This window comes from Sylvia atricapilla, chromosome Z (genome assembly GCF_009819655.1).
Source record: "Sylvia atricapilla isolate bSylAtr1 chromosome Z, bSylAtr1.pri, whole genome shotgun sequence".
Taxonomy (NCBI): Eukaryota; Metazoa; Chordata; class Aves; order Passeriformes; family Sylviidae; genus Sylvia; species Sylvia atricapilla.
The window spans coordinates 185812-212708 of NC_089174.1; the positions used below are offsets into that span (position 1 = coordinate 185812).

At 37.9% G+C, this 26897-nt stretch overlaps 1 protein-coding gene across 3 annotated transcripts; it reads left to right on the plus strand.

Annotated features, from left to right (window-relative positions):
* Positions 1-652: 652 nt before the first annotated feature.
* Positions 653-26750, plus strand: LOC136374162 (transmembrane 9 superfamily member 2-like). Of its 3 annotated transcripts, XM_066339401.1 has the most exons (17): positions 653-855; positions 1227-1294; positions 2628-2721; positions 4304-4431; positions 4656-4785; positions 5740-5867; positions 7037-7148; positions 9282-9361; positions 10250-10358; positions 13279-13411; positions 14514-14633; positions 14789-14846; positions 17122-17281; positions 17938-18089; positions 18198-18309; positions 18727-18898; positions 26116-26750. In XM_066339401.1, exons 1-17 carry the CDS (start codon positions 739-741, stop codon positions 26181-26183), a joined length of 1941 nt encoding a protein of 646 aa, XP_066195498.1. In that variant the 5' UTR covers positions 653-738; the 3' UTR covers positions 26184-26750. The 3 variants fall into 3 exon arrangements, with proteins under 3 accessions (XP_066195498.1, XP_066195499.1, XP_066195500.1); XM_066339402.1 differs by lacking the exon at positions 2628-2721 and having other exon boundaries at positions 793-855; XM_066339403.1 differs by lacking the exons at positions 653-855; positions 1227-1294 and having other exon boundaries at positions 2718-2816.
* Positions 26751-26897: the final 147 nt, after the last annotated feature.

Genomic DNA, 26897 nt, shown 5'->3' on the forward strand with positions numbered 1-26897 from the left:
TATTGATGCCTTGAGAGGCTACCTAGAACAGAGGTTAGACAGTGTTAAAGGAATAAAGTAGGTATTTATTAAAAAGACCCTTAAAGACATTGGAATGCGTTGCCCAGGGAGGGGTGGAGTCACTGTCCCTGGCAATGTTTAAGGAAAGAACGTAGTACCCAGTGGTCTGGGTGGCATGGTGGTGTCCGGGCCTGTGTTGAACTCGATGCTTTCAGAAGTATTAATCTGGAAAGAGATTCTAGTATCACAGAATCCTAGGATGGTTTGGGTTGGAAGGGCCCTTCAAGATCACCCGATTTCAGCACCCTCACACACAATCCCCCCCCCCCCCCCCGCCCATGGGCAGGGACCCTTTCCCCTAGACCAGGGTGCTCCAGCCCCCGTTCAGTCTGCCCTTGAGCACTTCCAGTGACAGGGCATCCACAGCGTCTCTACGCAACCTGCGCCCGGGCCGCACACGCTCCCAGGGACGCCTGTCTCCGCCGTACGCCATCTAACTCCGCCCTCTGGCACTGGGAATGCCCCTGGTCCTGCCGCCGCCCGTTCCTCAGCGTGCCCTTCCCCAAGATGGCGCCCCCAGCGCTTCCCCGCGCACCGCGCAGCCGCCGTGGCCCCGGCCCGGCCGTGACGCGGCCGCCCCGCCTCCGCCTGTGCTGGGGCCGCCTCCGCAAGGCGCTGCCCGGGGCGTTCGGGGCTGGCGTTGCGCCTCATGGTGCCTTTGCCCGTCCAGGCTGCAAGATGAGGCTGCTAGCTGCCGCACTCTTGCTGGTGGCGCCTCTCGGCGCTGCCTTCTACCTGCCCGGGTTGGCGCCCGTCAGCTTCTGTGAGGAGGGCGAGGAGACCGAGAGCTGCAAGGTGAGAGCCCGCACGGGCGGGCCCGGCGCGGGCCGTCCTCTCGCTCTGCCCCGCTCGGGGCTCCCGCGGCCAGGGGGTCCGCGGGGTATTCCTCATCCCGGTGCTCGCGGGTGTCCTCCCGCGGGCGGCAGCCGTTGCACCGGGAGGACAGACACCCCCAGCTGTTACTCCTTTTTCCCGCTAAACTTTCCAACCGGCGCTGGGAGGACGCTTAGCTCCTTGTTCCTGGTGCGGCCGGGGCCTGTCAGCAGCCAAGGGTAACTCCGCCATAGGGTAGCAGCGTTTGCTGGTTAGCCACGTATTTCGTAGCAGCCTCACGCTTGTTTCTGAAAGTCCGTATTTTCATACTTTTTTCTCCTTTCCTGTTTCAGTCACTAATTGAGCTCTTCGTGAACAGGTTGGACTCCGTTGAATCGGTTCTGCCGTACGAGTATGATGCGTAAGTACATCCCAACACGTTTCCAGAAGTGTTTGGAAAAGCGCTTTTCTGTTACCGTAAGGCTGCCAGTATTTGGGCTGTAGGGACGGAAGAATGAATCCAGTGCTCAATGGAAGGAATGAAGAACAAGAGGGTAGGAAAGATGAAGGCCACACCTGTGCCACCTGACCTCTGTTATTGTTAGAAAAAAGGCTGCAGAGTTTCTTATGGGTGCATTCTTTTGAGCTGAGTACAAGATATAGTATTGACTGTTTGACATATTTGAAGGTTCTTTCTGCTAGGCAAATCTAGGACATCAAATGCTTTGAGGTCTTTTTTTCTTCCTGGTAATTGAAAGAAACTTGGAGACCAGTCACTGTTAACTTTCCTTTTTTTAACCAAAGTTCTGTGGCTAATTCTTGGTTTGTTGGTTTTGGTTTTGTTTAATTTTGATTTTTTTATGTGAAAATATCTATCTGCTTTTGCAGATATTTATAGGCCTACAAAGCGATGATAAGCAATATGATTTGCAGTCTTGCTGTTGAGCACAGAAAAGAGAAGGTGCAGGTATTTTAGTTCTTTCCTTGGGCATGCAGCAGTAGAAGCAAGACCAGAGACCAGCTAAAAAATCTCCCCATCTCTATTTCCGTTAAACTTCACGGAAGCCAGTGAATTTAGGACCATTGATTGAGGAAAAGTATTTATGTACCAAAGATAAGTATGGGGTTTTTCTGTTGTTATGTTGGGGGTTTTTAAAGTAATGTGTGCTATCTGTGTTTAATGAAAAGCCAGAATGGTTACACTGTCCTGTATTCAACCATTTCAGACTGTGTGTAGTTGAAAAGAATTGATGAATGGTGTGACACTGTAGTACTAGAAGCACTTTCCTTCTTTGAAATGTGTTTCGTGTTAAATACTATTCCTAAATATTCTTTAAGAAAGGGGTGTAGTTTTTCAGAAACTTCTTGCAAGAGAAATGGAGTCTGTGGCACAGTCTCTTTTTTGCAACAAAATGAAACATTATACTTTTTGTTTAAATTGCCATTTCAAAAGGGTGGGTGGACTAACAAAAAGCATCATGCATTTTTGTTAAAGATATGCTGGAATATGTATTGAAATTGACATTAAATTGTTGAAATCGTTAAATTTTCAACAGTTGTTGAAATTGATATTAAAATAGATGCCAACTTTCTTTGCAGAAGCTCTCAGATTTTTTTATTACCAGTGGCTGAACTGTAAAATAAATCATGACAATTACTATGATAAGGACATAATTTAAGAGCTTGTTTTACGCTGGTATTTACAGTTATATGTCAATTAAAAATAAAAGGAAACCTTTACTACTTTTTTCCAGTTTTGACTTCTGTCAAGATAAGGAAGAGAAAAGACCGTCAGAAAATCTTGGACAAGTGCTGTTTGGGGAGAGAATAGCATCATCTCCATATAAGGTTATTTTATCCCTTGAAGTTGATCCAGTTTAAATTTGATAGCTGTTGTTCTGATGGCTGTAATCCATAGACATAGCTGAAGATTTGATGACTGGGTGATTATTTTTGTTCATGTTTTTTAATATAAGCACTGTGGAGTTTATGTAATAAAACCCAATAAAACTTCTCCCAGCCCAAAGGCATCTTAGGTTGCTTAATTCCAGTTAGGAAACTGAGCCAGTGATCGCCCTTCTTGCCTGTTGCTCTGTGGTAGAGAAGTCCAGAAACTATATCTTAGGTAGTTATTTAATAACTGGATGTAAGGTGTATTAGGTGATCTGAGACAATTTGTTTATTAAATGTAACATTGGACACTATAAAGTGATAGTTCAGGAACTGTTTTGTGTGCTTGGTTGTAGTACTGGGCAACTTCCAGAGTGGGAAGGGGAAATTAGGTTATGGCTCACTTGCAGCTTTTCTCTGCTTGTACATGCTTATCATCTGTTGTCTGAAAACAGATTTTTCAGTGTTGGTGCATATCACTTGCAACCTTCTGTAAAATAATTGTATGGAAATATTTTGCGGATTGGGCCTGTGGTATTTTTCTGTATCATGCCCTGCATTAGCAATGACCAAAGGTAGCATATCTAAAAAGCTGTGCTGTCAAATTGAGACACTTCTTAGCAGTGGAGGAGTTGTGGCCAAACAGTGGCTCTTGGTGTTTGAGAGCTGTGTGGTGTTCAAATACAGTTTTCAGACTTGGATTTGCCAGTGAAGCTGAAAATTGTGCTCTGTGTGTGTGATAGTTGCTAGATAATCCAAATCCCTGTGAGAAAAAGGGGCAGCAGTTTCTGGATCTGCTGCTGCTCAGTCAAAAGGGACCTGATCACATATTTTCATTAGTCCGTTAAGCAGGCAATGTCCCTTCCCTTATATGAACTGCTCTTAGAAATCTCCTTGATTCTCTGAGCTAATGTAATTTTAAGTCTTATGACTAGTGGTCACAAGAAGCTTTTAAGTATGTAGCATGATGGGTCATTTGGACTTGATGCATACTGAATAGATTAAGTGTTATAACAATTGTTTAAAACAGCTGCACACTACAGTAATTAGAAAATGCTGTTCATGGTTAGTATTTGGGCTCTGATAATAGAATTTTCAGTTGTGTTTTAAGCTCACTGACAGGTAAATATTAACTGGGTTAGAAGTTGGAGATGCAGATGTGAGAGTGTTTGTGTTGGGTGATGTCTAGGCCTGCAGCTTAGATGTTGTGCAACTTGTGCTTTTGGCAGCCTTATCTAACTCAGTCGTCATGGGGAAAACCAGCTAAGCTAACAAGAAACATTGAAGAAGGGCATAGTGAAAGTCTGTTTTAGCAGATGATGAAATTGTCAAAATAAACCAAATTGGTAAAAGAGAAAGCAGTAACTTTTCTACTACTTTTCCATTTTCAGTCTTCTGGGTTTATGCTTTAGAAACTTAGAGTGAGGAGGTAAAGTAGCTAAAAAAACCTCCCTACTTTCCCTGAAAAAAACCCCAAAATGCTAGAAGATCTTTGAAACAAAATTGAAGTGACTTTTTTGTGTATGGTTTTTTTTACCAGTTCACTTTTAAAAAACGAGAAACTTGTAAGAAGGTATGTACAAGATCATATGATCCAGAAAACAGTGCTGATAAAAGCAAACTGGCTTTTTTGAAGAAAGGAATGCAGTTGAATTATCAGCATCACTGGTAAGCCTAGACACTTGCTTGAGGTTGGGTTTATCTTCTGCTTTTGGGCGTTTGTTATCTATGTTTTAAGTGGTCCCTTTCTTCCTTGTGTGTGATAGTCGTCTCTCTACTGTGCATCTTGTAGGCACTACTGAAAAGTATGTGCACTACATGAATGTGAAATGTCACTGTGAAGTGAGGTGCATCCCTTTCTGAGGACGTGTTCTTTGATGATTTCTGTCTAGGATTATCGATAACATGCCTGTAACGTGGTGTTATGATGTGGAAGATGGACAAAAATACTGTAATCCAGGATTTCCAATAGGATGTTTTGTTACTCCAGATGGTAGAGTTAAAGATGCTTGTGTTATAAATGTAAGTGGTGGAACTTTTTTTGTTAGTTATAGGGTGGTTTCATTTGTGCTTTTACTTTAAGAGTTCTTTTCCTGAGAAAGAACAGATACATTTGTAAATATGCTTAATGTTCAAACTGTGGGCACTGACAGAGCTGAGTGCTGCTAATGTGTGTAGTGTCTCACTTACACAGTTGTCCCAATAAAATGTTCCTACAGGTCTTTGACCAATATAGGTTTTATAAAGCTATAAAATAATGGTATAGGTGTTTAAAAGCCTTAGAAGATTGAGGTTTGGTTCACAAATTTCATGTGTATCCATCCTAGTAACTATTCATTCTTTGTTTATGTTGTGTTCATGTGCAAGATGTTCTTTTATCGGTATCAGATAGAAGCTTTCTAGTGAAGTCCTAGAAATGAGCTCTGTATTCTAGTTGCAAAAGTTATGTCTAGCACAGTTTACAAGTTAAATGTGTCAGGGTTTTCCCGGATGGCTGAAGGATAACAAGCATAGCTGTGACAGGGAAAATTATAGTGACAGTTAGAAATGTGTCAGTCATCCTGGGAGTTCCATTGTGAACTAGTACAGTTACAGATAATAGTGATAGAGTTTTATTCCTCGTGGGTGAGAGATAACATTCCTCTTGGTGAGGAGAGAGCTTTCCTTGACTCTGCTCTACCACTGCTTTTGTGCAGTGAAGTCAGTTCATTTGTATGCAGTAATTCTGATGCTTCTTTGAAGTGTTGCATTTGTCATGCATGTTCAGTTTACTCTGTCTGCAATCACCTTCCAAGTCAGTTACTCCTCAGGCTCCCCAGACTCTTGAAAGTGATCCTTTATACACTTACTTTTATATTGAAGTGTTTCCCTTTGTTACTCCTTTATACATATACACCAGTCTCATTTTAAAGTTCTTGACTTCTTGCGCCCTCTCCTGTTGGAGGGTTTACTCAGTCTCCTGATCATGTTTTGTAGTCAGAGTTTAACAAGAAGAACACTTTCTACCTCTTCAACCACGTTGACATAACAATCATGTACCACAGTGGGAAGGATGAAAACTGGCCTGGTGCAAGACTGGTGATGGCAAGACTGAGACCACAGAGGTAATTGTGCATTAAAGCAGCAGGAGTCCTAACAGCAGTTCCAGAGAGAACAGTTCCTTAGAGGTGTTGTTGGTGTTAATAAATTCTGAGGAACTTGTTATTCTGACTTCTGCTAAAGCTTTTGGTGCGCTTGTTTATGTCTTGTACTATTTACAAGGACAGTTTCATAGCTGTAAAGGCTACTTAACTTTGCTTTTAAAGTGTGCCCCAAAGTCTCTTGTGATGGAGACTTTTAGAACCTGACCCAAACAACAGAGCCTTTTCCATGTTTTGGTTGATTTATATCTGGGTGTGCATGTTTTCAGATACACATGAGGAACATTTTTTTACTGAGTAAAAAATGAGTTTAACTGAGTTTCCCATGTCAGCTCTGTTACCTGTCTCCCAAATGTACTTTGGATGAATGTACAGGTGTACGTTTTCCCTGTGTAACTTTGGATGTAGAGGTATAGGTGAAATACCATGTTAACACTGGTATTCAGAACTGCAGATGACAGCAACTAATTTCCTAAGAAGACTAACTGATTTTCTCAAACAGTAGCTTCTTAGGTTTTGTGGTGACCAGAGTGGAGGTGCAACAACTCAGAGGTCAGAAGAAGACTGAAGCAACTACTTTGGCCTCTAGTCAATCTGTTCACACACAGTTCATATTTATCTATATTTGAAAACTGCAGTCCAGTTATAAAATTTCTAAGTAGGTCTTTTTTTAATAGCTAAACTTTCCTCTCTGTTCTGTAAAAGTTAATAAATTACACTACTATAGTTTCTGAAGTCGTACATACGTGTGATGCAACGTGACTTGATTGTACTTGGGTTTTCTCTTGCAAAGGTACAGTATGTTTTTAGTGAATTACACTTGCCATGCAAGTTCATTCCTTCCATGGGTGCCAGGAGGATTCTACCAGTCTTATTGGTTTTTCATTAATGGTTTATCAGTAGCATCCTGAGTTGCTAAAAAATTATAATTTGCCTTTTCCCTGGCACTGCAGCCTACAAGGGGGCAGTCTGGTTGCACGTAACCTTAATGTTGTCATCTTCTGACCAGGTGCTTTGCTTCAATCTTGAAGCTGTCCTGATGGGGAGTATTCATGGTTTGAGCACAATGCTAAGTTTTTTAAAAGAAAATTGAAGGTTTTAAAAGTTTTTATTTAACTTCTTTTCTCCATTAGCTACAAGCATACAGATGAGAACAACTTAAGCTGTGAAGGTCCACCTATGGAGATTCCTGGAGAATTCACAAATAAACTGAATTTGGTTTACACTTACTCTGTGACATTTGAAGTAAGTATTGTTTATGTTACATGAATACATAATTCCCCAGAAGAATGAAATCAAAGCTATCAGATAACTTGCTAATAGCCGTTACTGGATTACAGCAGTGTAAATTCCATAAGGATGGTCTTGAGAAATATTTTTCTGAAAATCTTAAATAAGTTTTTTGTTCCTGTAATTTAAGTGACGCCATGAAAATACAAGTTAAGACCTTTTTGTCCCCTGTATTCTATTACTAATAGAAAATTAGTAGATTGAATAACTGGAAGAATTGTCTCCCTTGAGGTAAACTCTGCTTTCAGATTCCAGTCAGAGTACTGAGAGTCTTATGTTGAAGAGCAGTTTATCTTTATATTTGGGGACATTTCTTTATTAAATGTTGACTGTAAAGCTTTATCTTGTTTGGTTTTCTGATTTTGTGTGGTTTTTATTTCATTCACTGTCTTTTATCTTGAGGAGGTGATAATTTATTTTTTAGAATTAATACTCTGATGTTTACTAATACACTAACACTTTATTCAGCCTGTAATGGCTTAGGAGGAAGTTGCTTTCTACTAAATGAGTCTTTACCTCAGCATGGAAAGTGAGCTTCCTGTGGGTATGACAATAATTTGATTCAAGGTATTTCAAATTTTGGTACCTCTGTTCCAGTCTGTCCTGAAGCTGTGGTTGTTTTTCTGATGCAAGGCACCAATCTTAGAGGGTTTGGCTTGAGACCACCAGCTTGTTTTGTACAGGCAGTGAAGCAGCTACGATATGGCAACAGCTTCCGTCCTGCCAAATTGAATTTGGTTTGAACCAGTGACCTTGAGGTGCAAGGCGCAGTAGCCTGTTACTTTTTCCTTGAGACACCCAATCCTCTTTTGACTCTGGCTTTCCTACATGAATGAGCCTTCTTTCATTAACATTTCTGTTTAAATCTCAAGGTAAATTGTGATTCAGAACTTCAGTGTGAACTTTTTCTGGTTACTCATGCAATGGGTGAGGTATTTGGGTATCTACTCTTTCTCCTTGTTGTGGAGCAGGTAAAACTCACATCCAGTGGGTCTGGATACTTCCAGCAGATGGCACTTCAAAACTGCTTATTCTCTCTGTCATCCATGAGCCTTGATTTCAAATAATACCTCTTGTGTGTTAATTTTTATTAGTAGTTTCAAACTAACTTTAAAAGGGGAGTTTTTGTCAGTGAGAAGTGTTTTTAGATAGGAAAATACCTGTTTCGGTAAGCCTGACTACATAAAGCAGTAAAATATGTAACTGTTTTATGGTCTTTTCTATTACGGCTGCTGATTTCTGATGAGAAAGTTATGGTGTCTGCTTTCATTAACTGAAAAGGACAAGGTATTTAGCACTGTCTGAAAAGTATACATCATCATAGCTCAGTGTTTAGTACACAGGTGTACAAAAATGTAAGCATGAGAGCAGTTTGGTACTCAGGTGTGCAAACTTAATACCATGTAAGTAAATGAAGAAATTCAGCAGAACTTCATACCAGTCAGGGGATAGAAATTGGTAGCAGGACAACATGTGTGTACATCCAAAGAGAACAACTGGGGACAACAAGACTTGTGGGTCAGAAAGAGTCTTCAATTGTACACATCTTCAACTGCAGGAGTATCTGAAAGTGAAAGTTGTCTAGTCTACCAGAAATCAAGAGTGGAAAATAGTCTGTATCAGCCAGCACTATGGTAGAGACTGAAGAAGCCTGTGCTAAATGCGTTAAAGGTGATGAGAAAAACCTATTTCTAGTTCCCCGAAACTTTTCTCTGGAGTATGTTGGACAAAGTTGAAGTTTCAAGATCAGTGTGTGATGCTGGGAAAACCTTGTAGTGATGGCATGATTGTTTTTCAGCAGTTGGGATCTGCAGGCAGCTACATCCCAAATCATGGAAAGATGAGGCTTAGTGGAGTCTAATTTAAAGGTAGAAGATGTGAATAGGACATTTCAATGAAAAGATACTATTTTTGAGTCTCCAGAGATGAATTAATGCAAGAGAGGTCTTACATCCAGAGTTGATACCAAGCTTAGAAATGGTTGCTGACTGGAAAGTTTGGGGAAGGGATGTGGTATGCTTATCCCCTTTCGGAGACCACAACAAACTTGTACTTGCTTCTGTTAATTACCATTTCATTTCCTTATAGGAAAAGAATAGTATTAAGTGGGCTTCCAGGTGGGACTACATTTTGGAGTCCATGCCACATACGAATATCCAGTGGTTTAGGTAAGATTTGCATTTATTCAGTGAGTAACTTTGCAGGGAAGCACAAAGGTTTCTTAGTTGTACTTCTAGGGAGATAAAACAAAGTCTGTAGGTTTTCAGTCAAGAAAACTTTTTGCTTTCATATGTGAAGTAAGTTTCCATCTCTTGGGAGCAATTGTATTACATAATTTTGTGAAAGGAATGCATCATCAGTATCCAAAAGGAAAGCGGCTTCTATTGTTTTACTTTATCATCTCCATTATAGAGAAGTTTTGAGTCATTGCAGCTCCACAGCATTCTTATTGTTACTGTCAGGCTTTGACTGCCAAGTACATATGTATAATGCATGTTTGGTACTCAGCAGCTGCCTTCAGTAAATAGGTCTTTCTTTATGAGTTAAAGATTATGTGAAAAGCTCTTGCTTATTTTCTCTCCATAGCATGGGAATGATCCTAAGTAAGTATATAATTTGTATTGAAGTGTTAATGTTTTGCAATGTACATCTTGAAAAGGCTAAATAAATTGTTCTCTACAAAATATTAAATGGCACAATATCAGTTTCATTGGGTGATAGATAGAAAACCTACTTGACAGTCTGCTTTAAGAACTGTGGCTTAAACTGTGGTTTCACCAGAGAAATTACTTCTGAGCTATATAAGGAGGAAAATAAAGAAAAGCAATATGTAATGTCATCAGAATTGGCAAGGTATCATGAGATACTGTTTCTGTCTCTAAGAAGTCACAGACTTCTAAGATGTGTACCTTTACCTTCTCAGAATGAGAAAATACTGAAAGATTGGAATGTTTAAGGCTTTTCCTCAGATCTGAGCTGTATATGTAGTATGAACTGGTATGTGTCCTGAAACCTGAAAAACTGGATTCAAGGTTTGACTTTTTCTTTACCCACAGTATAATGAATTCCCTCGTAATTGTTCTCTTCTTATCTGGCATGGTGGCTATGATCATTCTGAGGACTCTTCATAAAGATATTGCAAGATACAACCAGATCGACTCTTCTGTGAGTAAAATTTACTGCTTTTACATGAGCACATTTTTCTGTTCGTGGTGATATCTGTCTCTTAATTTTGAGTACAGTCTACAGAGATCTATAACTATGATGAATTTTATACATGCTAATCTTTGGAGGTTAAAAATTATTGGAGATAATCTGATTAACAGAGGTTGATACAAATTGATGTTACCTGTGGCTGGAAACTAAACAACTAAACTTTGTTTAGTTGGGAGATCATAATATTGCAGTTCATGTGCAACACAGCTCTAGCTGTGTTAGAACTACTTGGTGTGTCTGTAAATGATATTTTATTTTATTTGTAGATACAATTCCTGTGGTAATCACTCTGTTAAACTGAGTCTAGTTTAAATTTGTGAGATGACTGAAGCCTGTTGCCATCCAACTGAACCTGTTGTGAGTTCTTTTGGGATATGTACTCGTTAAAATGGGAAAGTGGCAGGCTCCTAGAGTGGAAGAGACTATAACTGATTGTGAGTTGAAAAGACTTCACCGGTAGACTGAGAGTAATTTTTACTCAGCCCTTTTCTCATTGGTAAAAGTGGTATCTGCAACTCAAAGATGAGAAGTAATGTCAGATGCAACAAAGGTTTGAACTTTCAGTCTTGGTTCTGTCCATCTGGTTAAAAAACTACTTCAAAATGCACAAAAAGGTTTCATACTGAAAATAAACCATCTGAAAATACTTCTATTCTTCCTTATGGTTTTAATATTGAATATCTTTTGTTAATATAAATCCAGACAGTGATTTAAAGTGGAATGATTTTTCTCACATCCTTTGACTGGTAGTTTTTGTGAAGCTTCTGTTTGATCTCTCAATTAAATTTGTTCAATACTTTATACTGTGTTGTCTTTGTTAGTTGATTATTCCTAATGTGGTAAAGAGCAAGACTTGCAGAAGCTTATTAGTTTTTATGGTAACAGCAGGGATAGGTGTGACTTTCAGAAAGCCACAGTTTTTTATTTTCTTGCAAGGTGTGAGGGACTTGAAGATCTGTTGCAGTTCAAGAGAGCTTATTTAAAAAGGTGTGAAATAATTGTGCAAAAGAGGACCTGGGCTGAAGAAGATGCAGGGAAGGAAATTAGTATCTCACATTTAGGGGATGCCGGTAATTGTACTTCAAAAGACATCGATGCACCAGCCAGTGACTGTGGTCTTAGAATGTGCATTAATGTTTCAACTGATGCTAGCTGGCTTTTAGTGTGATGTGGATTTAGTGAGACATTCGAAGTGTTCAGAAATCATTAGATTATTTTTAGGGTCTTAGGACTAAGAGAGGATTCCTGAACTGAAGAGAATTCATGTCAGTATGTTTTCACCAGTGAGAGGTAAAGCTCTTGTTTGTTTCTTCTTTTTTTCTTTTTCCTTTTTTCTAAAATCTCTTCAATAATTACTGCTTGAATGTAGGGGACTTTAATATTTGCTAGAATGTTTTGAAAACTAAGTTAAATTACTGGTAAGATGAGGATTACTGCACCTTTGAAAAGTTTAGAGTAATTTTGCTCCAATATTTTTTGAAACTCTATGGCTTACTACTTGATTTAGTTGTACAGTTCCTACCATTATCTTGTGTGTTAAAGGTTAGCAATATGAAATACTGCTGAATTTCTTGAAATATTTTCTGTGTTCTGTCAGGACATGAAGTACTAAGCATTTGTTCCTGCTTAGCGGTTCCTGCTTTATTTTGGAAACAGATTTGCTTCAGGTGGTAACCTTTGCAGGTCTTTCATTCCTTAATTACAATTACCTGGGAGAAGCCTCTCTTCTGTCTTACCTCAACAATTTTCTCGTCGCTATCAGAATTAGTTCAAGTTCAGACTTACAGGAAGTTTTATATTTATGCTGCTTTGACCAAATAAATCTTTCTTTGTTGGAAGAACATTGATGTGTTGGAATTATACCTGGATATCTGATACTGTTTTCTATCAAGTATATGGTGTGATTTTGTATTTTAATCAAGGTTATCTTGTGTTTAATAGTTTTCAATTTTTGTATTCATATATCAACCTTCTGAGAATAATTTCTAGCAAGCAGAGGTATCAGTATGGGGAAAGCAAAGACAATCTTCCAGAAAAAGAAGTTATATCATTTTCTGCAATTAAAGGTGCTCTATGTCATTCACCAGTGTGGTCTGCTTGCTTTCTTACCTTGTTTTTTGGCAAGCTTTAACTCTAGGGGTAGGCAGTCCTTTGAACTGAACTCAGTATTCCTACATTGAATGGAAGCTGTGGCTTTTAACTTTAAGAAGGGTAGCGGGTCTTCTTGTGAGATTGGTTATCTGTGGTTGTGTGCATTAGTTTTGTTGTTTGGTTGTTTTTTGTGAGGGGAGGTGTCTGTTTTAAATTACTTTATTGAAAAGTTTTGTTCTTCAGCAGTGGTTCCTTAGAGCCACTGGACTGAGGTTTCCCCCTCTGCATTCCATCCTTCCATCCATTCACCTCTGGCAGTGGGACATAGTGTTGATACTTGTCCCTCATGATTCCAGGGAGCAAACTTCCTTCTAGAGTACAGAGAGTACTAGAGTACAATTCTTTTCCAGTATTGTCATTGAGACCAGTGGGCTTTGAAATAGGAACAGAAAAAGATAAATGCATGAACTAGATTGAAGTTAAAGCTAAGCTGAGTGCTTTGTTTTAGTTTAAGTTTAAAATGATATTCTATGGTTTGACTAATTACATTTGCTTTTTCTTGCTTTAGGAGATGAGAATTTCCTTGATAAATCTTGCCTTTTTCACTGAACCGTTAGGGGGTTATAAAATCAGTGAGTGATGAATCAGATGCAATTAGTCTGGCTTTGGATCTTAACTGGAAGCTAATCAAACTTTAAATATGTATTTTGCATCTTGTTTGTGTTAATTCACTACTGCATTATGTATTGCTGCTAAAGACATTGTTGATTTTATACAGGAAGATGCCCAAGAGGAATTTGGCTGGAAGCTGGTTCATGGAGATGTGTTTAGACCTCCAAGGAAGGGAATGTTACTGTCTGTCTTTTTGGGCCAAGGAACCCAAATTTTCATTATGACGTTTATTACTTTATGTAAGTAACTTTATTAAGGTGATGTGTATGTAATAAGTAATAAGGTGCAATATTATTAAACAAATGATTGGAAATGAATTTGAAAATGAAGTCCTTCCTTTAGTAACATAAAATATTAATGCAATTTCATAACAGTAATTAGATAGCTTCAGTAATGCTGTTGTAAGCATTGTCACTGAAAACATTGTAATATCTGGGCTAATGCAGATTCTTCATGAATTCAGAAATCAAACTTCCTTCTTACAAGTTTCTTTTTAGTCTTCTTTTTCTTTAAACTGTATTTAGAAAATACAGTTGTCATGGTGTAAATTATCCAAGGGTCCAGTAATGTGAGTTCAAAGATGTGGTTAAGGCTTTAATGTTCTGGGAACCCTTTCTGGCCAATATGTTTGATATCAGCCTGCAGCCATACAGAGATATGAGCAAGAGTGCACACCGGTGAAATAGTACTGACACAATGTTGAGGAAATGAGAGCTTACCATAGATAGCTATAAATGCATGTGATTATGTAACCTGTCACGAGATGCTATTTTAATATTGGTTATCTGTAAAGTTTGTGAGCATTCATTTTCTTACTGTACGGTAGCATTGGAAAGTACACTGACACTTATACAAAAGAAGAATCTTTCAAATTTCATTCTCCAGGTTTAATTCAGATCTTGGTCTTTCATAGAGGAGCTGCTTTTTTCTATTTATTGAATGATACTGTAAGGTTACTAGAATTTTCTTGATAGGCTTGTCTTTCAGTGCTGATCACAACTCTATATCTTGCTTAGCTGTGATAGTTTCCTGTGCAATCAGTGTAGTCGTATTGAAAAAAAAATTATGGTAAGAGAAAATGGTTTTGTTGTATTGTGGCATTTTATTTTTCAGCCTTTTGGCTATGAAAACCTTCTACTTAAGAGATGAGGTGGAAATAAAGCTTTTGAATGAAACAGTGCCATTAAGGGTATGTTCATGTGATGAGGTTGTACCAGACCTTATGCACTCAGCCTTCATTTAAATATGTGGTAATGAAAGGGATAAACCTTCACAGTTATCTGTGTTATAGGGGTACTTTGACATGCGTCCACAAATAGCTAAATCTTTTTGTTTCTTTAGTCCTAGCTTGCCTTGGTTTCCTTTCTCCTGCCAACCGTGGTGCTCTGATGACCTGTGCAGTTGTGTTGTGGGTCTTACTGGGAACTCCAGCTGGTTATGTGTCCGCTAGAATGTATAAGAGTAAGTACATTTAATGTGACACATGTTAAATTCAGAATTGCTAGGCTGAATATAAACTTCCAGCTGGAGCTGGTGTCTCAGACAGCATATCTGCTTCTTGCAGCCATTCTGCAAAAAGTCTTGACCCTGAAATTGTTTTTACTTTCTCTCCTCAGCATTCAGAGGTGAGAAGTGGAAGACCAATGTCTTGCTTACAGCTCTGCTCTGCCCTGGGTTAGTATTGTTTCCCTTCATTCTTTCCTTTATTAAGTGTAGACAAATCTGAAGTGGAAAGGAGTCAAGGAAAAGCCAATTGTTATGATGCTTTTCTGTGTCATTTTGTTTATGGTACTCCCAAGCTGCTGTTCCTTTTGTGCATTGCCTATCTGTGAATATAAAGAAAGTGAATTCTGAGGAGCTGGATACCTGGTAGTCTAGAACACAGGTGGGTTCTTGGCTTCTTGTTTTGCTGTCAGTTGTAGGGGTAGGAGGAACAGGGCAACTCTTGCCAGGTTGTGTCACATCCTTTGGTAATCATTGCACCAGAGCATTGGGCATAGTGCTGGGGTAATCCAGTTTGGTACTGCAGTACTCAGTATGTTCCAGGTAATTCTGGTTATAGTCTTCTTTCATAAATGTAGGTGGTGTCCAGTTTGGGATATGGCTGTAGTGTGTATCATACTATACAGTGTGGCCAATACTGTCCTGCTTGGGAAGGCCAAGAGCACTTCAACCTTTTGTTTTCTCATAGCTCTTAGGACTTTTTGTGAGAGTTAGTGGGGATAGGGAGCAGAAACAACTTTTTTCTTCAAGTCTTCCCTGTTTCTTGGTTGCAACTTTGAATACATTAAGTTATCCCTTGACAAATACTCATGGCAAAAGTGGAAGAAAAGATTATAAATTTCTTAAGGTATTTCTTCCCCCAAAAAACTTCAGAATGAATAAAACATAAGTCGGCTTCAAGTAAAGCAGAATGTCATCAAATGAAAGGTAATGGACTTGATAACAAGCAAGTGTAGTATTTCTGTGAGAAATCTTACTTTTAAACAGAACGTGTGCTTCAGTCTCCCTGCTGTCATTTAGATGTTATCAGGAGAGAGAAGAAAATACATATCGATGGAAAGAATACCATGCTGATCAGTTAAACTCCAAAATAAATTGAATTTCACAGAGGAAGTAAAATAACTGGGGCTGATAGAATATGAACAGATAACCTGATTACACTAGTTCAGTGCTAGTTCAGTGAATTTGCATAATATCATAAACAGCCTAAGGCCTTTTTAATCTCAGTAGACTGATGGGAGTTCGTATTTGCAGTATTTTTTTAACTGTGGAAGGGGTAAGTGAGATCTGTGTTATGAGTCTACGTAGATGACAAAGATTAGAAAGACTTCTAAAAATGATTTTATTTTTATTTTTTGTTCAACAAGATGCTTACACCAGGGGTCGCTTGGGTGTGCTTATTGAACAAGTCTGTTCCCCCAAACAGTTGTGGCAAATGTCAGGCCTCTTCTAGGAAAAAGAGGAGCCTCTCTATTGCTCTAATCCTTCCTCCTTCCTTTTTAAATTAAATACAGTGAAAGGATTCATGTTTGCTTCAGGGCAGCTTAAATTCTGTCTCAGGGACACTTTTTTAACAAAACCTAGACAGTGGCATACTTTGCAGGACCCTTTCTGAGGCTGAATTTTCTTTAGTGTATCTTTTAATCCAGCAATTAACACAAGCTTCTTTTTACATGGGGTTCCTTGCAGAATGAACATTCTATTTTGTTTTCAGAATACGATGTTTGAAATCTTCATCTCACTGATTCAGCAACACCTTGATCTCATCTCTGAGTTGTTTTCTAGTTTTTGTCCAGGATGTTTAGAAAATGAGGCCGATGTGTTTAACAGTGGAGAGAAAAGCAGTCTGGAGACAAATCATAGCTCATGAGTCTTTATTTAAATTCTCCAGAAGCACAGGCTACTTAATATATGTAACTCCGTGCCTATACAAATATTTCTGTTGTAGAGCAGAGCCCTCTTTAATCCCCGCTTCTCTTTGTGACATAAACTGCAGCAGACATTAGGTCTGTTGTGAGTCCTTGGGGCTTCCTAAATAGGAGATTTTGCTATCACTGTATTTATTCAGAAGTAATTTACTATTTATAAAGGACATAAATAAAGGAAATAGTTATGATTTTAATAGGAAACAGGGTTCAGGTAAGGAATTTTTAAATTTATTCTATATTTTTTCATTCTTTGGATTTTTTCGGTGGGATGTTTCTGTTACTTTTTTTGGTGTTATGTACAGTCTTTATTTAAATAATGGTTTTGCCATAGGTACAAGCACTGGGTGGTGGAGGCATTTTTACTTGAATGGCACCAGTGGTGAAAGGAACTAGGACTGTTGGGAAATTGGAAATTTGAAAGAAGCTACATTTATTTTAAATTATTTACATTTTGTAATACTAAGTGATATTTATTCTTTCTTTAATATTTTAATATATTTTCTGATTTTATTTTTCAGGATTGTCTTTGCTGATTTCTTCATTATGAATCTCATTCTGTGGGTGAAAGGCTCCTCAGCTGCCATCCCTTTTGGCACTTTGGTTGCTATCCTTGCTATGTGGTTTGGAATTTCAGTCCCACTAACCTTTGTTGGTGCCTATTTTGGCTTCAAAGAGAAGGTAGGACCCTTTGCATACAGATTTAAAATACACCTGTCCTCTGTAATTGAGCCATTGAATCTCTAAGCAAGAGTTCTAGACAGGATCTGATTGGATTGAAACATCTGTGACCCCGTGATTGTGAAACAATATTTTACTGCCTTGATATTGAAACAAGAGTGTGTATTTGTAATGTCACCAAACAGGTTTTTTTCCTGTCCATTCACTAGAATCAGATTTTAATAATGTTCTTGGAGCTCTTACTTGCTTCGTGTACTTCAGCAATAACTCTGTAATATTGCTGAGTTTTGAAGCAGTGCTTCAGAGAGGCTTCAATTTTGTACTTCACTAGTTTGAAGTAATGCCAGACAGCTAAGAAAAAGGTGATGTTACTGAATTTTTTTAAATTTTATTTTGTTTTTAATTAAGGAATGAACAGATCTATGTCCTTCATAGTCTGCCTTGTTTATTGGCCATAGTTGGAGTGTCTAAAGCACATGTGCTTTTTCCTAATGTTGGACATGAAGTTTGTAGGTCTTTTTGTTTGATAATTTGTGATGGCTTATGAATGAAAATGTAGTTATGTTTATCAAATCTTTAAATGCTAATACTAGACAAATGTAATCTTATTTATGATGTAATAATTAATATTTTATTTCTGTTATTCTTTTCTGCAGCCTATTGAACATCCAGTGCGTACAAACCAGATTCCTCGCCAAATCCCAGAGCAGTCATTTTTCACAAAGCCATTGCCTGGTATCATCATGGGTGGTATCTTACCCTTTGGCTGTATTTTTATTCAACTCTTTTTCATTCTGAATAGCATTTGGTGAGTATCACTTTTTCTTTCCCTCTAATTATACAGGTTTGATAATACACACAGTGAGTTTGAACATCCCAAAGCAAATAATATGTTTTTATTTGTTTTTACTTTTAGGTCTCATCAGATGTATTACATGTTTGGATTCCTGTTCCTAGTTTTTATAATTCTTCTAATTACGTGTTCGGAAGCTACAGTTTTGCTGTGCTACTTCCATCTGTGTGCAGAGGTAAAAGTTACAGTTGTGATGTAGATATGTCTTGTGGCTGGAAGATGTTAGACATACAGGTGAGGTATTCACATACACTGTGAAGTGCTGGACACTGTGAACTGATTGCAATTTCAGCCTTGGAATGCCTGTCTTAGCCACTCTTCTGAAATAGGCCTTCTGCTTCAAAATCCACTGCTGGCAACAGATAACCAAAAACGAGCAGCTTTGATTTTAGAGTAATTTCATCTTCCTAATGGAAGCAATACAGCTGACTTCGAAGAAAGAAAATACCTACATGCCATGTTGGAATTTTTCTGGTGAACACATTCACAGAATTAAATGTGTTTCATACAACAATGTTGGTTTTGCACCATCTTACCTATATTCCATTTCCTCCATAGTGATTCTTAGTGAGTGGTTTATTGTTTCTTTCAGGACTATCACTGGTGGTGGAGGTCATTCTTGACCAGCAGCTTTACAGCAGTTTATCTCTTTATCTATGCAGTCCATTACTTCTTCTCCAAACTCCAGATAACAGGAACTGCCAGCACCATTTTATACTTTGGTTATACAATGATCATGGTCTTGATTTTTTTCCTTTTCACAGGTAAGTACAATGTTCAAGCTAAAATTTATATAGAGGGCTCTGGTTTTGAAATGAAAAACATTAGGCGAAATTTAGATTACATGAAATATTAAATGCAATTTATGGCTCTTTGGCAGTGTAACTTATATGGTTTGTGACACCACACAGCCCAGTAAGGTATTTTTTACATTTTCTTCCTAACTTGAAATTACATTTATTTATGGTAGAATTAATTTTCCTTTATTGAATATTATGTTAACAATGACTTCAAAGTATTACATTTTCAAAGGCTTGTTCTTGTTTGCTTTGTTATTGAGTATTAACTTGATTATGGATTTTGTAATTGGTTCTAGAATTCTGTAGTTAAGAGAGAATTTCACTCTGTCTATGTAGGATAAAAGATATTTTAAGCCTTCACATCAGCTAGTGAAGGAGGCTGGTGATGGGGAAGATGTGAATGTTGGCAAGATAGAGTTTTATTATTGTTAGAGTTGTCTAACCTGCTCATTAAACCACTTCATAATGATGGGAACGCACTTTGCCTGGAGGAACAGATTTGTAATATGGCTCTCCAGTGTTAGTTGTCCAGCTTTTCTGATGTAATTCATGCAGACCGAGTGCCTTCTACAGGATTATTTTAATGTTCATAATCACTTGACTGAAACAATTATTTTGAGGTTGATTTGATGAAAAATCTGTGCAAAGTTTACCATGTGTTAGTGAAAAAAGAAGCTCTTTTAAGAGCTCTGGCCTTGAAAAATAGCCATGAGTGTTTTATCTTTGTGTTCATCATACTGCTGCTGTTGTATATGTAGATTTCACATGTGAAGTCAGATCTTGTAGGAGTCAGTGCTTGGCTTCATGAAATACTGCAATGACAGAACTAGAGAAAATGCTTGTTCATATATGATGGGCTGTTCATAAAAACAGCTGTGATAGTCACTCCAAAGATTTGTAATGGAGGATTTCTCTCTGCATGGCATGGTAGTGTATATTGCTACTTTTTAACTTCTTCTGCCTGTTTGTTGAAAGCTGCTGTGATTATTTTGTGTTCACTTTGTGAAATGCATCTTTTAGATAAGTGCAGTTAAATGCAGTTGAAAAAGTGTGGCTAAAATAGGTAATGAAAGCAAGTCTTAGCGTCAGACTTCAGTTTTGTCAGTGTAGCAGTGAGAAGGACCTTTTTCATCCTTGTTTTTTCTACTGCTGGTTGACACAAAGCAAAAAAATCCCTGTTCATAAAAACCTGAAGAAAATTCCTGTAGGTGTTTGAACAAAGCATTATGCTGTAGAAATGATATTAAATAACAGTAACTGTCACTTACTGCTGGTTTTTGTTCTTTAGAAATATATCTCTTCTAAGAAGGACAATAAAAGTTCTAAAAAGAAGCAGGGGAAAAAAAAACAAGGAGGATTTAATTTTTTCCTCTTTTTGTAATGATTAGAAAGCAAACATGGAAGTCTGCATATTGCCAGTTAAACCTCTGCTTAAATCGTGGTGAAACAGACAAGCTTCAAATATCTTCTATAATATCTATCTATGTTTAAAAAAAACCCAGAAATTATAGTCTAAAATGTTTTAATGACTTTTATACTAAAGCAATATGTTAACGTATGTCTGGGTTTTAGCGCAGGTTAGTTGCTATCCTGCCAATTTCAATATCACTTGTAATGTGCAAATTGATAGAATTAAAAATGTCCCTTTCATACATAAAATGATAATTGAAATTGTCATGGCAGCGACTGAAATGGTGTTAAAAGCTTCAGATATGCTGGTCCTGGAATTTTTGATATGAGGGCCAGTGAGGTCCCTGAAGTACAGTAATAAACTGTGCTGCTGTTATTTTTGCAGCATCATGCTTCTCTTTTGAGAAGAACCCACAATGGTGCTCCCTGTGCTGTGTCTGTAGCTCATGAGGAAAGCCACTACGTGGTCCTCCATTTTCTTTTACATTTAATAGAACAGCTAGTCACTAGAAAGCTAATGGGTACAACAGATACATGGAGTGTATAATAAATTCTTGCTAATGCAAAATACTGGGATAACTTTCTTTTCCATATTTAGCTACGTGATAGATTTTTGGGCCTGAAGTGTAAGCCATCCTGGACAAATGGCACAAACAGGAGACACCTAGCTTTGCTTTGTTTTGTAAAATATTCCTTAGCAGACATTGTTTTAGAAAATAAGGATTCAGTCCATCGCAGTTTCTGGAGGCAATGGGGTTCGCTAATGTAATTTTGCGCACTGTTTGCATTAATAGTGTACCAAAAATGGGACCTTGATCTGTTCCACTTAAGTTAGCACTAGGTATTTTGGTTTTCTCTATTCTTGCCTACTAGGTCTTAGCAACTCTGACAGAAATATAAAGGGCAGTGTTAATACCTCCTCTGTGGCAGTGCGTTGTGTTACCCAGGGCATTACCAAAGGGATCATAATGAATAAGTAAATAGGAATTGAATGCTTGTATGGCAACAGCGACAGTAATATAATCTGACCAGTGAAATCTGACGGTGTGCACACCCAAACCAGACAATTTGATTTTAATGTACAAAGTGCAGCTAATCTTTCAAGAAATAACAAGTGTGGTTGGATGGGGATAGCTACATGATTACATGTATTTTATTCATAGAGGCAAAAAAATGCTGAACATAGTCAAAGCATGTTTCTTTACAGTGACCTCTATTTTTGAACATCATTTTCACTTGTGAGTTAATGCCATTTTCAAAATTGAGTTTTGATCTTCTGGGTAGATTGTGTTTAGAATCTGAGATTCTGAAGCACCCACCACTGTGCAGTGATTGAAACCAGTATGATACAGAGAGCTTTTAAGGTACATGAGAAGTATCAGCCAAGTGCAGAGTGCTTTTCTATTTGCTTTTTTACAATCTGCTCGTGCTCTGAATTCTTTTTTCTTCATTAAACAAAAAGGCTAGAAGATGAGTAGAGCAGAAGAGTCTGCTTAATGTATTTTGTATTTCATTCTGTGCAATAATCCTTGTTTCCAATTTTGAATTTAACTTGGTTTACTAATAACTGTCCTTTACTCAGTTCATTGCTGGCTTTGTGTATAACTTCTTGTTTCTGTGTATCAGAAAGGGGTAGTATATATACTGCAGACTAGTCTATTCAGCAGAATATAAAGCTGAGGACAAGATGATCAAAAAAACAATGGAGGTGTCAGTGTCTCCCCACTAAAGTAGAAAGGGATTTTCAGACATATCTTGCTTCTTGGCTAAAGAAGTGTCTTGAGTCATTTTCGTATCTGGGTTTGTGAGTTTTAAATGCCTCCTGCAATGTATCTTTTACCTGTACTTCCCTAGAATTATCAATGACATGCAGTGAGCTGGTGTGCACTGGGATGCCATCACTTCCCTAGGCTAGTCAGGATTATTTAAAAATGTAGAAACTTAAAATATGCAGGTCACCTACGTAGGGGAAAATAAAGATATCCCACAACAGTGAGTTCTTCAGTGCAAACCATTCAGGTGTTTTTTCATTCAGTTTAAGTTGGTAAGTGGTTAGGATTGGGTAGAGTAAACACTAGCCAAGAAACTAATTTATTATATTGGATTAAACCAAACAAAAAGATTGTACAGGCTCATTGGAGGCGTTGTTAGGCTTGGTGCTGGGTCATTTGATGGAGATGTGCATGTTAAAGATATAAAAACCTTAAAATATAAAGGAGTTTAGCTCAATCAGAAAATAAATCTAATGGTCTCAACTCTTTCAGCTAATGGGGTATTTTATTTATTTGTTTGGGGTTTTAGGTTATTTCCTATGAGCTTTTGTTTGTTTGTTGCTTTGTTTGGGTCTTTTTGTTGTGGTGGTGGGTTTTGGTGGTGGTTTTGTTTTGTTTAAGTACTTAGTGCTAGAATTTTTTTAAGAGCTTTACCAAAACCACCTTTAGGTATCTGTTCTCTGTCATGTTGTGTTCATTGATACCTGTCAGAGAAGCCTGAGCTGCAGCGGTGTGCTTCTTGTTGATGGTGCTTCAGAATTTGGGTTTCAGTTTGAATGTATTTTGAAAGAGACGAATAAAAGCAACATCCTGGTATGGTCTTATCTAAACTTTACCTAAATACTTTCCTTTTTCCAATGAGAAGCTCATTTTTATAAGGGGTGATTTTAATTTTGGTGCAAGATGAGCTTAGAAAAATGCTCAAGGTGGAAGTGGTACCTATGTTTTTTAAGAAAATACATTTCAAGCCATGCAATGTGAGATGGCAAGGCTGGATTTTAGCTAATGCCACTAAAAATAGCCATTTTACTGGGTAGAGGTACAGGTGTAGGAAACAGGGTGTGCAGTTACCTGTTTTAATATTGGCTTTAGTCAAAGTAGTTAAAAGGAGAATCTGAGAACCTGTATACTTGTCAGCACCAGCCTAAAGATCCGGTAGGAAGTGCTCAAATCTGGAGCAAGTGACAAGTCTGTGAAATGGGCTGAAACACAGAAAATGCAGAAGACATTCTGGCTACAATTTTCAAACAAGCCATGCCAGTTCAGAGCTATTTTTCTTCCCCAATTTCTACTCATTTGCAGATCCCTTTGACTGGCATATTTACTACTATGTAAGAAATCAGCAGCTTTTTTACTGCCTTACCTTGACGGGCCTTAGAGTGTTCATGGAATCACAAGCACCCCAAGGGCTGAGGTGGAAAACATGCTGAATTTTAGTGGGACCAGGCACTGTGCTGTGGTTCATGTTCTTAAAAATTAAGGCAAAAATTGTGGTTTTTTTGCACTAACATAAGCATATAGGTGAAGCAACTGTTCAGGGGAACCTGAACTATATAAATAGTATTCTCTTACTTTACATTAATTTCTGTCCAGTAATACTGATTGCAATGTCAACACAGTTCTGCTGACCTGAGCCTTTAGAAGCTTCTGGTCTGTTCAGCCCACATTATTAAAAAAAGAAAAAAGAGCACTAAAACCAGTTTTCAACCTAGTTTGTGCTAGCACCTTTAAACCATTCTGATCTTAGAGCATCACGTGACTGTTTAGGAGAGGTACCTTTGACAGATGGTGGGGTCTTTAGTTTGATGTTCTGGTTTTGATCTTTCTGGTCCTTAGAGCTATCCACATACAGAGTTAGTATATATTTGCTCATGGGAGGGAAGAGAAAATTACAGTGCTGGTAAGCCCCAGTTATTGATGTAGAGGTAGCAGCAGAAGGAATCTGTCCTCACTGGAGAAGGTTCTGAGGTCCTGACTATCTAAGGCTGTGTCTTGGTGATGAATGTTGCCTTTCTCTCCTGAGTTCATGATTCAGATCTGGTATCTGACAAACATTATCACTTAAAAAGTGTCTTACTCTGCTTCCAGTATATTGGCAAAAATTTTGATAAAGTTTGAAAAATGAGCAGGGTGTACTTGGTCTTTGATTTGATAAACAGACTTCTTTTTTTAGGAGGGGAAGATGAAAATCAGCGTTACTGAAACCTGTGAAAATCTGTTTATAGATAAAATGCTTGTTCACAGTGTGAAGTCTTCGAGTTCTGGTATGACTAAGGAAATGTTTTATAGAAAATGGATGTGTTAGAAAGATTCAGACTAGGAAGGATCGGAGGAAAATACGTGGATATAGAGTGTGTTCTCATATTAAGTTGTGGCACGCTCAGAAAACTGCTGTCATTCTTAGGATAGTTTTACGTTTTTGTTATGACAGTACACTTTCGTTCTAGAACAGCAGATAAATTTTTTAAGGTATCTAATCTGTTAAACATTTGGAAGGAACTGCTTTCAAAGCCATAAAAGGCTCAGAGTGGGCTATTTTATAAAAACAACCAGGAAGCAGAGGCTGAGAACCATTATTAGGACAAAACTGTGAGAGTAAGGCTTAGAGTAACAATGCTGGTATTGGAGTATTTTACACAGCAGGAAGGAGTGAGATATGACCACAAACTGCAAAGACTTAGTGATGTCAAGCCTACAAAGGAATTGCTTCCCTTGTGTGGTTGGTGTCTGTTGCTGTCTCCTACTGTGTCAGAGAATAACAACTGCAAGCTTGGAAGGAAAGGGTAATCTGTGGTATAAAATAATAGTAGGTCAAAAAGCCTTTAACTGAAAATATACATGGTAGCATGAGGAATATAAGAATTGGCATACAGATAATAAGCATCCAAAGGTGGGTTGCTTGCTTGGGAAATGTGTAGATGTGGTCTGAAAGACAGAAATGAAACTAATGTAAAAAACCCAAATGCCTAATAAAGAATCTTCTAGTTATTAAGTCAGTCACAATAGTGAAAGATATTGGACCTGACGTTAATGTGGGCTATAAAGACAGAAAAGGATAATATAAACCTGGAGGAGCTGAGTGCATGACCTTTTGAGTGCCTGCAGTGGAACTGGGAAGGGCTGTCCCAGAGCTGGCATGTAGCTGTGTCTTTGAGAGGGAATTCAGTGCAATTGAGATCTTCCCTTTTTTTATCTGTTAAGTGTTAATATCTCTGTGGCAGTTTGCAACTAGGTAAAAGTGTGAGGCGCAGTACATTGCTTTCTTTAGAGGCTGATGACTGAATTAGTTGCCTGGGACTCTGTCTCCTTGCATATTAAGTTCTTAAAGTAATTTAAAAGTAAATGTGATGGACAGTGTCTTTGCAGTTGCCCAATACTAGTGACTGTTGGTGAAAACCACAAATTTGTTCATCAGTTTAAAAACAGGAAATTGGTATATACCAATCTCATTCACTGTTTTGGTTTGTCACTGCTGCTTTCACTTGCTGCTTGCTTTCAGCTGCTGTAGCACTCAGAGCATTCCTTTGCCAAAAGGAAGTAATAGGATAAACAGAAGAAGAAATTTCTATTCTCAAGTATAAATAGAGCAAGATGAATATAAAACTGGGACAGGTGAATTTTTCCAAGGCCTAGTTATGTGTTACAATTCATAGGTAGCAGTGAAATACTGTAGACCTAAATAAAAGCAGATAGGGGCTGACAGGGCATGTTTATAGAAGTCGGTTTGTGAACTGGTGCCTGTGTCCCTGCTCATAGTGGTGGCAACACAGTTATTGGCTTAAATGTACATGAAGTGGCCTGGTCCCTAAAAGTCATCTTCCGTCTATATCAATAACCTAGCCTGGGGATGAATGCACTGTTAAATTTAAGAGGTACTGTTTTTCTGGGTAGTTAGCTGGATTACAATATTACATTCTGTCCTGCTGGGAAGTACTTGTTAGATTTCTCTCTCAGGGCAAACAGGAAGATAAACTAATCATTTTTACTTTGTCATTTCAGGGACTATTGGATTTTTTGCCTGCTTCTGGTTTGTAAGTAAGATTTACAGTGTTGTGAAGGTGGACTGAAAAGCTTCAGAATGTTTTTTTGAACATATCTCCCTTGCTGTTTGATAATTTTTACCATGTATTGAGAAACATCCTGTGTAATTATTCTAATTTGTAAAAGTGGAAGACCAGACCACAACATAAAATACAGATTTTTATTGAAGAAAATGGCACCATTTCCATTTTGATATAAACAAAAATGTTTACGTCAGTATAATCATAAACTTGTTAATTATAGTAACTCAAAAATTATAACCAAAATTTGATTTAGGACAAGTAAGAATTCTAGTTTCTTTGAAAAGTTGAGTGCATTATGCGGTCCTCCCGCTGAATTTCCTTATGACTAGGGTTTGGGGGTTTTTTTGTTACCTCTTTTGGTTACCATTTATATACCATGAAAGCCTGGGACTGTCAAGTAAATCTATGTAAAATGTGAATTTTTTTAACTTAACTATGATTGTACATATTATCCTGCACCTTCTTTACAACTAGGTTATCTTCTTACAAATGTACATGCATTTAGTGTAATGTAGACTTTATTAAAAATATCGACACTGGTTTTTGTTCAAATAAAACTGCACAACTCCACCTGATGTGTTTAATTTCTTGTTAATTAGATCTTCACTACTTGGACACAGGTCATATTGGTTTGACCAGTTGATTGTCTTTGAGTTTCATATTGTTTATAAGCAGTTTGATTGTGGCTTTGACTGTGGGTTGTGCAAGGACTGGTGG

What these genes read in the sequence shown, in the direction of transcription:
- LOC136374162 (XM_066339401.1), top strand. Translation starts at nt 739, where the DNA reads ATGAGGCTGCTAGCTGCCGCACTCTTGCTGGTGGCGCCTCTCGGCGCT. An exon ending in AAGATGCTTGTGTTATAAAT is followed by an intron (nt 4,786 to 5,739) that starts GTAAGTGGTGGA and finishes CATGTTTTGTAG; the next exon opens with TCAGAGTTTAACAAGAAGAA. An exon ending in ACGAATATCCAGTGGTTTAG is followed by an intron (nt 9,362 to 10,249) that starts GTAAGATTTGCA and finishes CTTTACCCACAG; the next exon opens with TATAATGAATTCCCTCGTAA.